Consider the following 12,377-nt stretch of genomic DNA (forward strand, 5'->3'; position numbering starts at 1 on the left):
GCTCTCCCCACCTCTCTCCCCCCCCCTCCTCCAATGACAAAAACATTGGAGTCTCTCTCCCCCCACCATGGCACAATCTTCGGGGCTCTCTCCCCACGCCCTCACCACCCTCCCTCCCCCACAGCCAACAACCACCATGACTATATCGCTGGCATTCCCCCCTCACTGCCTGCTCCACCTCCACCCCCAACAGAGCTCCGCAGAGGGTCCACTACTGGCACTGTTCCCAATATTGCCTCTTGGCATTCCCCCTTGGCATAGGTTGGCACTGCCAGGCGACCTTTTGAGAGATAAAATAAATCCTCCTCTCCATGTATGTTTCTATATTAGATATAGTTTTTGGGGCTAAAGGGATCAAGGAATGTGGGAGGAAGGGGGGAAAACAGGATATTGAATTCGATGATCAGCCATGATCAAGATGAATGATGGGACTGGGTTCGAAGGGCCGAATGGGCCTACTCCTGCTTCTAGTTTCTATGTTTCTATGAATGAGTGACCGCTAACCGTAAACTGTGTCCGGTAGTTCGAGACACCCTTGCAAAGAGAAACACCCTCTCGATATCCATCCCAGTCTTCACCTTGTATGTTTCTGTCGGATCACCTCTCATTCTTCCAAAGGCCCAACCTCAACTCACTGCGACATGGAATATTTGAGGCAAATGGTGAAGTTATATTTAAGAGGAAGCTTGTTAGAGGTTGTAGAGGTTTAAATTAAGTAAGATAGGAGGGCACTGGTGTGGAGCATTGCAATGGCATGAACTAGGGGCTGCTGTTGTAAATTGGATGCAGAAGCCAATCTCCAGCACAGCTGTATTTGAATGTATTTTATCCACACTGTGATCCTGTTTGGGTGAGAAGGTGCCAGTTGAGTTGAGCTGCTGGCCCATTGGCTCCACAAGAGTTCTGGAGCCTCCCCCTGTTTGTTTGCTGTTGCTATGGTTAACGTAGCCATTGCTCCAGTCTGCACAGAGGGGGGTTTCCAAGCAACGCTCTGTTGTTCCCAGGGCAGGGAGGCTGGTCAGGCGTGGCGGCTCAGGGCTGATGGAGCAGGTGGTGTGCGACGAGTCTGTTGCAGCCAGGCTGACCGTTGGTAACGATGGAGAAGCCGGGAGCCCGGGGGAGGCGGGCTACGGGGCTGCCAGTCCCGCTGCCGGCTCGGAGGCAGCCAGAGCAGCGGGCAGGGACCAGCACGGATGCCCAACATTAGGTGCAGCGCAGGCAGCAGCAGCAGCGGCGGCAGAGAGGCCCAGCCGGGAATGTCAGGAGGATGCCAATGTGCAGCCCCCAGAGGAAGCAGAGCATGCGGCAGCGCAGGAAAACAACGAAGCTCGCCTTAAGAATAAGTGTCTAATCGGGAACTGGCTGGAACAGGTACTGCTCCTTAAAGCAGACACACCTGGTGTGTCACTCCCCAACATCACTGTGCTTTTTTCAGTCACCAAACACAATACTAAATTCAGCACCACTGGCACCAACACTTCCTCCTCCAGGTACCCTGTCAGAGAGGGCATTGGCAACCAAAGTGCAGAATGGAACAGGCCCTTCGGCTCACCAAACCTGCGCCCACACATGATACCTTTCTAATCCAAAAACCTTTTGCTTCTACATGGTCCGTATCCCTCTATTCCCTACCTATTCATATATTTGTCAAGATACCTCTTAAACGTTGCCATTGTATCTGCTTCTACCCCCTCCTCTGGCAGCACATTCCAGACACTTATCACCCTCTGTAAAAAAAACTTGCCCCCACATCTCCTTTAAACTTTCCCCTTTTATCTTAAACCTATGTTCCCTAGTAATTGACGTTTCTACCCTGGAAGACTCCGACTATCCATTCTATCCATGCTTCTATAATTTTGTAAACTTCTGTCAGGTCGCCCCCTCAGCCTCTGACATACAAGTGAAAACAAACCAAGTTTGTCCAATCTCTCCTCAGAGCTAATACCCAAGGATGTGCAATGCAATAATTTTTTTTATTTTTTTGTGGGATTGGGCATCACTGGCTGGGCTGGCATTTATTGCCCATCCCTAATTGCTCTTGAACTGAGCAGCTTGCGAGGCCATCTGGAGTCATATGCAAGTCAGACTGGACGCAAAACTCTAGTTCGCGCTGAATTAGTGTCTTTTAGATGTTCAACGTAATATCCTTGATCTTGTATGCTATGTCATGTATAAGAAAGCCGAGGATACTGTATGCCTTATTAACCACACTCTTCACCTGTCCTGCCATCCTCAACAACTTATGCACATATACACCCAGATACCTGTTTCTGCACCCTCTTTTGAGTTGATTTGTTTTTATATTGTCTCTCCACGTTCATCTTACCAAAATTAATCGCTTCATAGTTCTTTACATTGAACTTCATCTGCCATTTGACTATTCATTCTACCAACTTGTCCATGTCCTTATAATGCTCTACTTATCCTCTTCATATTCTACAGTGCTTCCAATTTTGTATTATCTGCAGATTTTGAAAGTATGCCCTATGTACCAAGGTCTAGATCCTTAATATATATAAGGAAGAGCAGTGACCCCCTTCCTACAACCTGAAAAAATATCCATCAACCACTACTCTTCGCTTCCTGTTGAAATGACACCTCAGAGGCCAGTGCCCCTTCATCAGATTCCCTTTATTTACAAATTCTATTCCACTCATTGCGTGCTTCAGGTACACAGTCAGAATCCAGAGTGCCAGGAGACCTGACACTCCCATTTTTATGTACAGATGGAGGCTCCCTAATTGGCGGGCAATCATTACCTCAATCAGGGAGTTCATACACCAAGAGGCCAACCAACCTCATGGGCCTCGTTGAAATCATTACACCTGTTTCTCAGCCAATTTAGGATCCATGTTGCTGCTGTCCCTTTTATTCCCTGAGCTATTACCAGACTGCAGGATGACGCTGGGGTATAATTGAGAACGACCAAATTGCAGGAACATACCATCATCCTGAAAGTTCTCAGTGATGTCAGATGCAATGGTCTCTGTGACAACCAGCCCCAGAAGCACCAGTCCTCTCCACTACTGTTTCTGTTCTTCCCCCTTCTGTTATGGGCCACCTTGTCCTGCAGGAGTCAGGGAAGAATGCCATTCACTGTGTAACAAAGTGTTTGGGTAATGTGCTTGCCATTGTTGAACAGCAGATGGTATGTGGAAATTGGGGATGGAGGGGGAGGGTGGTGGGTGAGGCTGGCTGCATTGGTGCCTGCGTGAAGATTAGTTGGAAAACCTGAATATTCTTTCAAGATGCATTACTGTATTTCTTCTGGCACTAGTACCAGGTCTTCACATCCAGACTCTGGGAATTGCCCGCCCTGGCCACCTGCTCCCATTCCTTCTTTAGGTTGCTCATTGAGGGGCACCTGGCTCCCTTTGGAAACATGTGCCAGAATTCTACTGCCCTGTTTGCCATGGAATCGGAGTGGGCGAGGGACGGACAGTGGAAATGTCCGTTGACCTCGGGCGGGAATTTCCGGTCTCGCTCGAGCCAGGCCATAAAATCCCTCCCATGGTGTCTCTCCTTCCGACCTCCTGTAGCAATGTCTCCAGTGCCATTTCAGAAAGTCTGGGAGCCCTCACTCCTATTGCTCTACTTTCTGCCTTGTTGTAGCTATCTAAGTGATTCACAAGATAGTCTGCAACAACTTCTGAACAACATATGCTACTCCCCTCCAAAAGGAGCTGGCTGACTCAAGACCATACATTTCAGCTGGAACACATGCTAGCCACATAGGTTACTGGGTCTTCCATTAAGCATGATGCCAGTCAGCAGCATGAGACATGCTTGCTGCATGCTGAAGTCATTTAGATTAGCAGGCATGGCAATGTTTATCTGCTGGCTGCCTCAACAAGACAAAGCGAATGGTGAATGCGCAGTGAGATTCCCAGGTCCAAACAGGAGCCTCGACAAATGTCCCCCCTATATATCTCATTTCTACTATCCCCATCCCTGCCTCTTAGCAATTGCTTCTCCCAGTTTACACTCCTCGTCAGTTGAAGGTATTGATCCATGCTAGAATGTCAAAGGTACCAGTTTCTCTCCAGAATCGTGCCAGGCTCTTTTACTCTGGAAAGCCAGGAGAAGTAAACTGGAAAACAACAGTGACTACACTTTAAAAAATATAACCAATTGGTTTTGATGGATTTTGGAATGCCCTCAGGCTTTGAAATGCTGCAGCAGCGCAACTTCTTTCTTTGATTCTTCTGAAATGTAGCTGTATTAGGGAGGGTGTTCCGAGGAGAGCCACATTTCATTTTTACTGGCAACTTTAGACAGCATAGAATTGAGGGTGCATCTCACCACTTTTAACTTTTGAATGCTCAGATCCTGGCTGCAAAAGCACGAGATGACAGGCCACACAAGTGGTTCTGAGGGGCTGTGTTAAGGGTTTCCTCTGTCCGTATTATTCATTACTCATGTGGAGCAGGACACTTTTGTAATAACTTTTATTAAAATTAGTTGATGACACCACTATATCTCTCGCTGACAATCAAGAGGGAGATCAAAATGGCAATATAGGACTGTCAGCTGAGACAAATGTAAAAATTCCGATGGGGCTCGTGAAAGAAGGACATAAATTACCTCAGTGTCCTGATCAACATTTGTCCATCAATCTCGACCAACAAAAGCATTTTTTGCCGTTCATTCATTGCTGTTTTTGGGGATCTTGTTTTGTGAAAATGGTGTGCTAAGTTACCTCCATACTTTGTTTGGGACACTAAGCTACATTAAAGGCACAATCTAAATGCCAGTTACTAATGCTGATAACACACCTTGAAATGTTTTATATGTTAAAAGTGCTGTACACATGCAAATTGCTGTAGCTATTTTATGACAATGGCTGTAGTTCTACAGTAATGATGTGGAGATGCTGGCGTTGGACTGGGGTGAACACAGTAAGAGTTTTAACAACACCAGGTTAAAGTCCAACAGGTTTATTTGGTAGCAAATACCATTAGCTTTCGGAGCGCTGCTCCTTCGTCAGATTCACATTCTAATCAGTATTCTGTAACTTGATTTTGTGTCTCTGTGCCCTGTTTGAGAGCAGATTTCCACTCTATCTAACGAAGGAGCAGTGCTCCGAAAGCTAATGGTATTTGCTACCAAATAAACCTGGTGTTGTTAAAACTCTTACTGTGTTCTACAGTAATCCATTGGTTGCAATGGGGCATCCTGAGGATTGAGCAAGGGTCTTTATAAATATGAGTTCTTTGAACTGGCACCAAAAAACACCACATGTGAGATTTAAAAGCACCTTTGTGGCAATCAAGTGAAATTCTCTATCAGTGATCACTATTATCTTCATTTAATATTTTATTTAACCTGGCAAATGGCAGCACTTTGCCTTCTTGAAATTACGTGCAGCTATTTTGCTTTACATTGAATGATTTAATTAAGCTTTATTTCTGCACCATTCCTCGTCACAAATCACACGTACTCAACATTGAAACAAATGCATTAAGTCCAGGATTTCCAATCCTGGCTGAAGCAGAAATAGGCCAGCGCAACCTTCTGCAGGAAAGACCAACAAGCCCAGCAGTTTTGGGGGAGAGAGAGGACTCACCTCCTTTTTTACAATAGTAGCTGTGGTATCCAGGTAAATTCTTAAAAGATCTTCAGTTTTTTAATGAATGAGTGTCAGCTAGTGATTGAGTGAATGGGCAGGGGAGTGAATGAGTAAGTGCGTATGTGAGTGTGTGGATGATTGAGTGGGTGGGTGAGTGAGCAAGTTGATAGGGATTTGGGTTGGGTGGATAGTCAGGTTAGCAGGGCAATCGGGTGGGGAGGGTGGGAGGAGGGAGAGTTAGTTGGGTTGGGTTGGGTCAGGAAAGGTGATTGGGATTGTCAGTTATAGTGTTCAGTTCTGTTATAACGCTGGCTATTTTCTGAGCTAGATCAGATATTAAGCAGCATAACATTCCCTGGGTAAATATCCTGGTAAGTTCCACGAATCAGCTTCAAGTCTCTGACCTTAGGCTCAGTATTGGAGACATTGACAGAGAGTCCCAGGCAGCACAAACCAGTTCATTGAAGTTTAACCTTCCTGAGCAATGTCAGTGTATGTGCATATGACGGGACTCCTGTACACCGCTGACATATAACCTAACCTTACTGCTTGAGATATTGAGAGATTTGAGCCAATGGGCAAATGTTCCCATAATTCCTCAGAGTGTCCAGCTCTGACTGAAACCCGACATATATCTCTCCAGATGCACTGCTGAGTTTTTAGACCAGATCTAGAGCCACTCTGACAAAAGGAAATCTGAGGGCGTGTTTCTGGCGTCAGTCTGGCAGGGCGGAACCTGATAGAGCCAGCTAGGCTGACAGAGATCTTTAAAAGGCGGCCCAATCAGAACTGACATTAAACGCCCCCCCAGCCCCCTCAGCCCCCGCTACACACATATGGGAGGTTCTCCCACCCCACCACAACCACCGCAGCAGTCTTATTGCCACTCTTTCCCTCAATGTCAGGTTTCCTCCCTCAATGCCCACTCCTCCCCGCAATGCCAGGTTCTCCCCAAACTTCAATGCCAAGTTCATCCTCCCCAAACGCCTTGTTTGTTACCCCACACCCCCCCCCCCCCCCCCCCCCCACCACACAAATGGGACCCTCCCCCAGAATTGGGCTTCCCATAAGACACACCCTGGCACTGCCCCCTGGCACAGGCTGTCACTGACAGGTTGGCGCCACCATGTTAGCACAGCCAGCTTGACACAGGTTGGCACTGCCAGATTGGCCAGGTTACCAACATGTACCGGGGCATTGCCCAGTTATGTCCCTCTCCCATATACTTACCTTGGCGCACCCAGCAGGATTCCCTCGACTGCTTCACATCCTTAAATAGCTAGAGGCACTCGGGAGGGTTCAAACTAGTTTTGCTGGGTGGATGGGACACAAAGCAGTAGGATACAGAAAAAAAGATTGAGGACAGGACAGAAGTTAAAGAGAGCACATTAAATAGTAAAGACAGTGTCAGTAATCCTAGTACCAGACAAATCAGGCAAAAGCAAGACAGAGAGCAAGGGAAGTCCAGATTAAACTGCATTTATTTCAATGCAAGAGGCCTGACGGGCAAGGCAGATGAACTCAGGGTATTGATGGTACGTGGGACTGGGATATTATAGCAATTACTGAAACATGGCTAAGGGAGGGACAGGACTGGCAGCTCAATGTTCCAGGGTACAGATGCTATCAGAAAGATAGAGCAGGGGGTAAGAGAGGAGGGGGAGTTGCACTTTTGATGAAGGAAAACATCACGGCAGTACTGAGAGGGGATATATCCGAGGGTTCGCCCTCTGACTCTATATGGGTAGAACTGAGAAATAAGAAGGGGGAAATCACTTTGATAGGGTTGTACTATAGGCCCCCAAATAGTCAGCAGAAAATTGAGGAGCAAATATGTAAGGAGATTACAGATAGCTCCAAGAAAAATAGGATGGTATTAGTAGGGAATTTTAACTTTCCCAACATAGTAATAGAGGCTTGGATGGGGAGAAAATTTTTGAGTGTATTCAGGAGGAATTTCTCATTCAGTATGTGGATGGCCTGACTAGAGAGGGGCAAAACTTGACCCCCTCTTGAGAAATAAGGAAGGGCAGGTGACAAGTGTTAGTGTGGGATCATTTTGGGACCAGTGATCATAATTCCATTAGTTTTAAGATAGCTATGGAGAATGATAGGTCTGGCTCAAAAGTTAAAATTCTAAATTGGGGCAAGGCCAATTTTGATGGTATCAGGCAGGAACTTTCAACAGTTAATTGGGGGAGTCTGTGGGAAGGCAAAGGGATGTCTGGTGAGTGGAAGACTTTCAAAAATGTGTTAACCAAAGTTCAGGGTAAGCACATTCCTCTTAGGGTGAAGGGCAAGGCTGGTAGAAGTAGGGAACCCTGGATCACTCGGGATATTGAGGCCCTGGTCAAGAAGAAGAAGAAGGCACATGACATGCATAGGCAGCTGTGATCAAGCGAATCCCTTGAAGAGTATAGAGGGTGTAGGAGTAAAGTTAAGAGAGAAATCAGGACGGCGAAAAGGGGACATGTGATTAATTTGGCAGATAAGGCAAAGGAGAATCCAAATATATAAAGGGCAAAAGAGTAACAAGGGAGAGAATAGGACCGCTTAAGGATCAACAAGGTCATCTATGTGCAAATCCACAAGAGATGGGTGAGATCTTACATGAATATGTCTCATCAGTATTTACTGTTGAGAAAAGCATGGATGTTAGGGTACTTGGGGAAATAAATACATGTGCAAATAATAGAGAAGGAGGTGCTGGAAGTCTTAAAGCGCATCAAGGTTGATAAATCTCCGGGACCTGATGAAGAGTATCCCAGGACATTGTGGGAGGCTAGGAAGGAAATTGCGGGTCCCCTAGCAGAGATATTTGAATCATCGATAGTCACAGATGAGATGCCTGAAGATTGGAGGGTGGCAAATGTTGGGCCTTTGTTTAGAAAGCTGCAGGGAAGCCTGGGAACTACAAGCCGGTGAGCCTCACATCTGTGGTGGTTAAGTTGTTGGAATTTATTTTGAGAGACAGGATCTACAGGCATTTAGAGAGGCAAGGACTGATTAGGGACAGTCAGCATGGCTTTGTGAGTGGAAAATTATGTCTCACAAATTTGAATGAGTTTTTTGAAGGGGTAACCAAAAAGGTAGATGAGGGCAGTGCAGTTGATGTTGTCTACATGGACTTTAGCAAGGCCTTTGACAAGGTACCGCATGGTATGTTGTTGCATAAGGTTAAATCTCACGGGATCCAGGGTGAGGTAGCCAAATGGGTACAAAATTGGCTTGCTGACAGAAAACAGGGGGTCATTGTGGAGGGTTGTTTTTCAAACTGGAGGCCTGTGACCAGCGGTGTGCCTCAGGGATCAGTGCTGGGTCCATTGTTATTTGTCATTTATATTAATGGTTTGGATGAGAATTTAGAAGGCATGGTTAGTAAGTTTGCAGACGATACCAAGATTGGTGGCATAGGGGACAGTGAAGAATGTTATCTAGGATTGCAACGGGATGTTGATCAACTGGGCCAGTGGGCTGACGAATGGCAGATGGAGTTTAATTTAGATAAATGTGAGATAATGCATTTTGGTAGATTGAACCAGGGCAGGACTTACTCAGTTAATGGTAGGGTATTGAGGAGAGTTATAGAACAAAGAGATCTAGGGGTATCGGTTCATAGCTCCTTGAAAATTGAGTCACAGGTGGACAGAGTGCTGAAGAAAACATTCGGCATGCTTGGTTTCATTGGTCAGAACATTGAATATGGGAGTTGGGACGTTTTGTTGAAGTTGTACAAGACATTGGTAAGGCCACACTTGGAAAACTGTGTACAGTTCTGGTCACCCTATTATAGAAAGGATATTATTAAACTAGAAAGAATGCAGAAAACATTTACTAGGATGCTACCAGGACTTGATAGTTTGAGTTATAAGGAGTGGCTGGATAGACTGGGACTTTTTCCTCTGGAGCGTAGGAGGCTTAGGCGTGGTCTTATAGAGGTCTATAAAATAATGAGGGGCATAGATCAGCGAGATAGTCAATATCATTTCCCAAAGGTAGGGGAGTCTAAAACTAGAGGGCATAGGTTTAAGGTGAGAGGGGAGAGATACAAAAGGGTTCAGAGGGGCAATTCTTTCACACAGAGGGTGGTGAGTGTCTGGAGCAAGCTGCCAGAGGTAGTAGTGGAGGCGGGTACCATTTTGTCTTTTAAAAAGCGTTTAGACAGTTACATGGGTAAGCTGGATATAAAAGGATATGGGCCAAATGCGGGCAATTGGGACTAGCTTAGGGGCTAAAAAGGGGGTGGCATGGGCAAGTTGGGCCGAAGGCCCTGTTTTTATGCTGTAAACCTCTATGACTCTATGAGCTGTTGTGAACCTCACAGACATGACGTCATGCCGGTGTGCTATTTAATAATGGGGGAAACATATGGCTCGGAAGCCCTTTAACCACATTAAAATTTAGCGACATTTATTAAAATGAGGTTCCCACCCTTTCTGGGCAGGAACTTCATTACATCACCAGCTCGGGGCGGGGAAAATCGGGAAACAATATCTTGCCAGCGAGAATCTCGTTTCCTGACTCTCAGTAGTACTTTGCGCCCGCAGTCCTCGCTGATTGCTAACAGGCGCAAAGTCTCCTGCAATTTGTGTGTGCACATGTGAGTAACTCAAAGCCAGAAAACGACTCCTTTGAATGCTTGAAGTGGAAAATGTTCCATTCTTAGCGCTAATGTGATAAGTTGACGACCGAAATAAAAACAAATATGCAGAAAATACTTAGCAGCTGTGAAGAGAGAAACAGAAGTCATGTTTCAGAATGATAATCTTTCATCAGCACAGATGCTGCCAGACCTGATGAGTATTTCCAGTATTTTCTGCTTTCTTTTCACGTTGTTATTGCTTTTGTTGAAAAAGATAACTGACAGGCTTCGGATAACGGCACTGTATTTTTCTCAATTAAACTTCACAGTTTCAATGGGAACTTGCTCATGTTTGAATATTCTTAAAACAACAGCACAGATTCCCTTTGTTGTACTTCACTGGCCATTTGTGGCTGTTAATGGACATTTAATTGCAAAGAAACAAGCAGGTCATTGTAAAGAAACAGCTCCTTCTGTGCTCATTTCTCCTTAGCAGTTCAGGTAGTTACAATTGCACATAATTGTGGTGTCATTTTTGGGATATAATCAGAATCAGGTTTATGTTTCCTTCAATCAACAGCTATTATTTCACTGTGAGTCCGTGTGAATCACCAAAAGAGAGTTTTGTGGCAATCAAGTGAAATTGTAAAACAGAATGGTAGTCTTTCAATATAATAACTCAAAATTTAACATAATTAACCAGTATTATCATCATTTAGAGCTTTATTTACTTAACCTTGCTGGTCGATGGCATCATTTTATTTTCTTGGAACTGTGCAGATGGTTTGCCCCGCACTGAATGATTAAAGGAACATCTACTTCAGCAGGTTGAGAACTGTTGGGTATTACTGATTGCCATGTGGATGGAATTATATATAATTCACCTTGTTACCAGAAACTTCAATCAACAGTCTCCAAGGAACTAACATAAAGTAAATAAAATATATTTATTAGTCACAAGTAAAGCTTACATTAACACTGCAATGAAGTTACTGTGCAATTCCCCTAGTTGCCACAGTCTGGCACCTGTTCGGGTCAATGCACCTAACCAGCACGTCTTTCAGACTATGGGAGGAAATCGGAACACCCAGTGGAAACCCAAGCAGACACGGGGAGAACGTGCAAAGCCCACACAGACAATGACCCAAGCCAGGGATCGAACCCGGGTCCCTGGCGCTGTGAAACAGCAGTGCCACCCACGTCACAGACAATGCTCTATTAAGGCACCATTATCCGTGCTACATTCTTGTATTTCAGCTGCCTGATTTGAATCACTTAATAAAAACAAGAGCAGAACATTTATTTCCAGTTATTAATGAAAGTAGTATCTGTCCATGGTATTGATTTAAAGTTAAAGACAATGGCCGAGACATTAGACCACATTGCTGAGGCCCCAGAATGTGGGCACAAACCCGTGAATGGAAGTGCACGAACTGCCATATTGGGTAAGGACAAACAAGAATCTTAGAATCCCTAGAGTGTGGAAGGAGACCATTCGGCCCCTCGAGTCTTCACCGATTCTCCGAAAGGCCCTCTCCACTGCCCTATTCAGATTTCCCATGGCTGATCACCCTAACCCACACATCTTTAGACACTAAGGGTCAATTTAACATGCACCTAACCTGCACACTTTGGACTGTGGGAGGAAACTGGAGCACCTGGAAGAAACCCACACAGACATGCGGAGAATGTGCAAACTCCACAGACAGTCATCTGGAATTGAACCCAGGTCCCTGGCACTGTCAGGCAGCAGTGCCAACCACTGCGCCACCGTGCTGCCCTTGCCAGGTTTCCTTGCCTGAAGCAGGCATTATTACCTTTGTCTATGAAAATAAGCAGCAAAACATCATAACATCTAATTGTGGTCCCTGTTCCAATATCGGCTTGCCCTGGGGCAGTTGCATCATTGCAGAATGTACTTAGGGAAATGCTCCTACTGAATGCTGAGCAACCAAGAAGATAAATAATATGTCAATGTGGGAAAAGCTGAAATGCTCACCACAACTCAACATGAAAGGTGTCCCCCCCAACCACCACCCATTTTTCCCAACATTCCCCCCCCAACCCCACTCTCGATCCTGATCCACAGCCCTGATCCATGATCTTCACTCTTTTACTCTGATCCTCACTAGTAGTGGCCTGATTTGAAAAAGACTTCTTAGCCCACCAACAGACCACAATGGGTTTGCCAGTTTGATTGGAATGACTTTGAGGCTGTGAGGTTGA

General features: G+C 45.5%; 1 protein-coding gene across 1 annotated transcript in view; it reads left to right on the plus strand.

The window, feature by feature from the left end:
• Window positions 1-1,019: 1,019 nt before the first annotated feature.
• spag8 (sperm associated antigen 8) overlaps window positions 1,020-12,377 on the plus strand; it is a 38,350-nt gene continuing 26,992 nt past the window's right edge. Inside the window, exon 1 of the mRNA XM_078226286.1 lies at window positions 1,020-1,371. Within this exon, the coding sequence (XP_078082412.1) occupies window positions 1,042-1,371 (330 nt within the window). The 5' untranslated portion in view covers window positions 1,020-1,041. The remainder of the gene's footprint in view (window positions 1,372-12,377) is intronic.

Source organism: Mustelus asterias, chromosome 1, assembly GCF_964213995.1.
Source record: "Mustelus asterias chromosome 1, sMusAst1.hap1.1, whole genome shotgun sequence".
In the NCBI taxonomy this organism is placed as follows: Eukaryota; Metazoa; Chordata; class Chondrichthyes; order Carcharhiniformes; family Triakidae; genus Mustelus; species Mustelus asterias.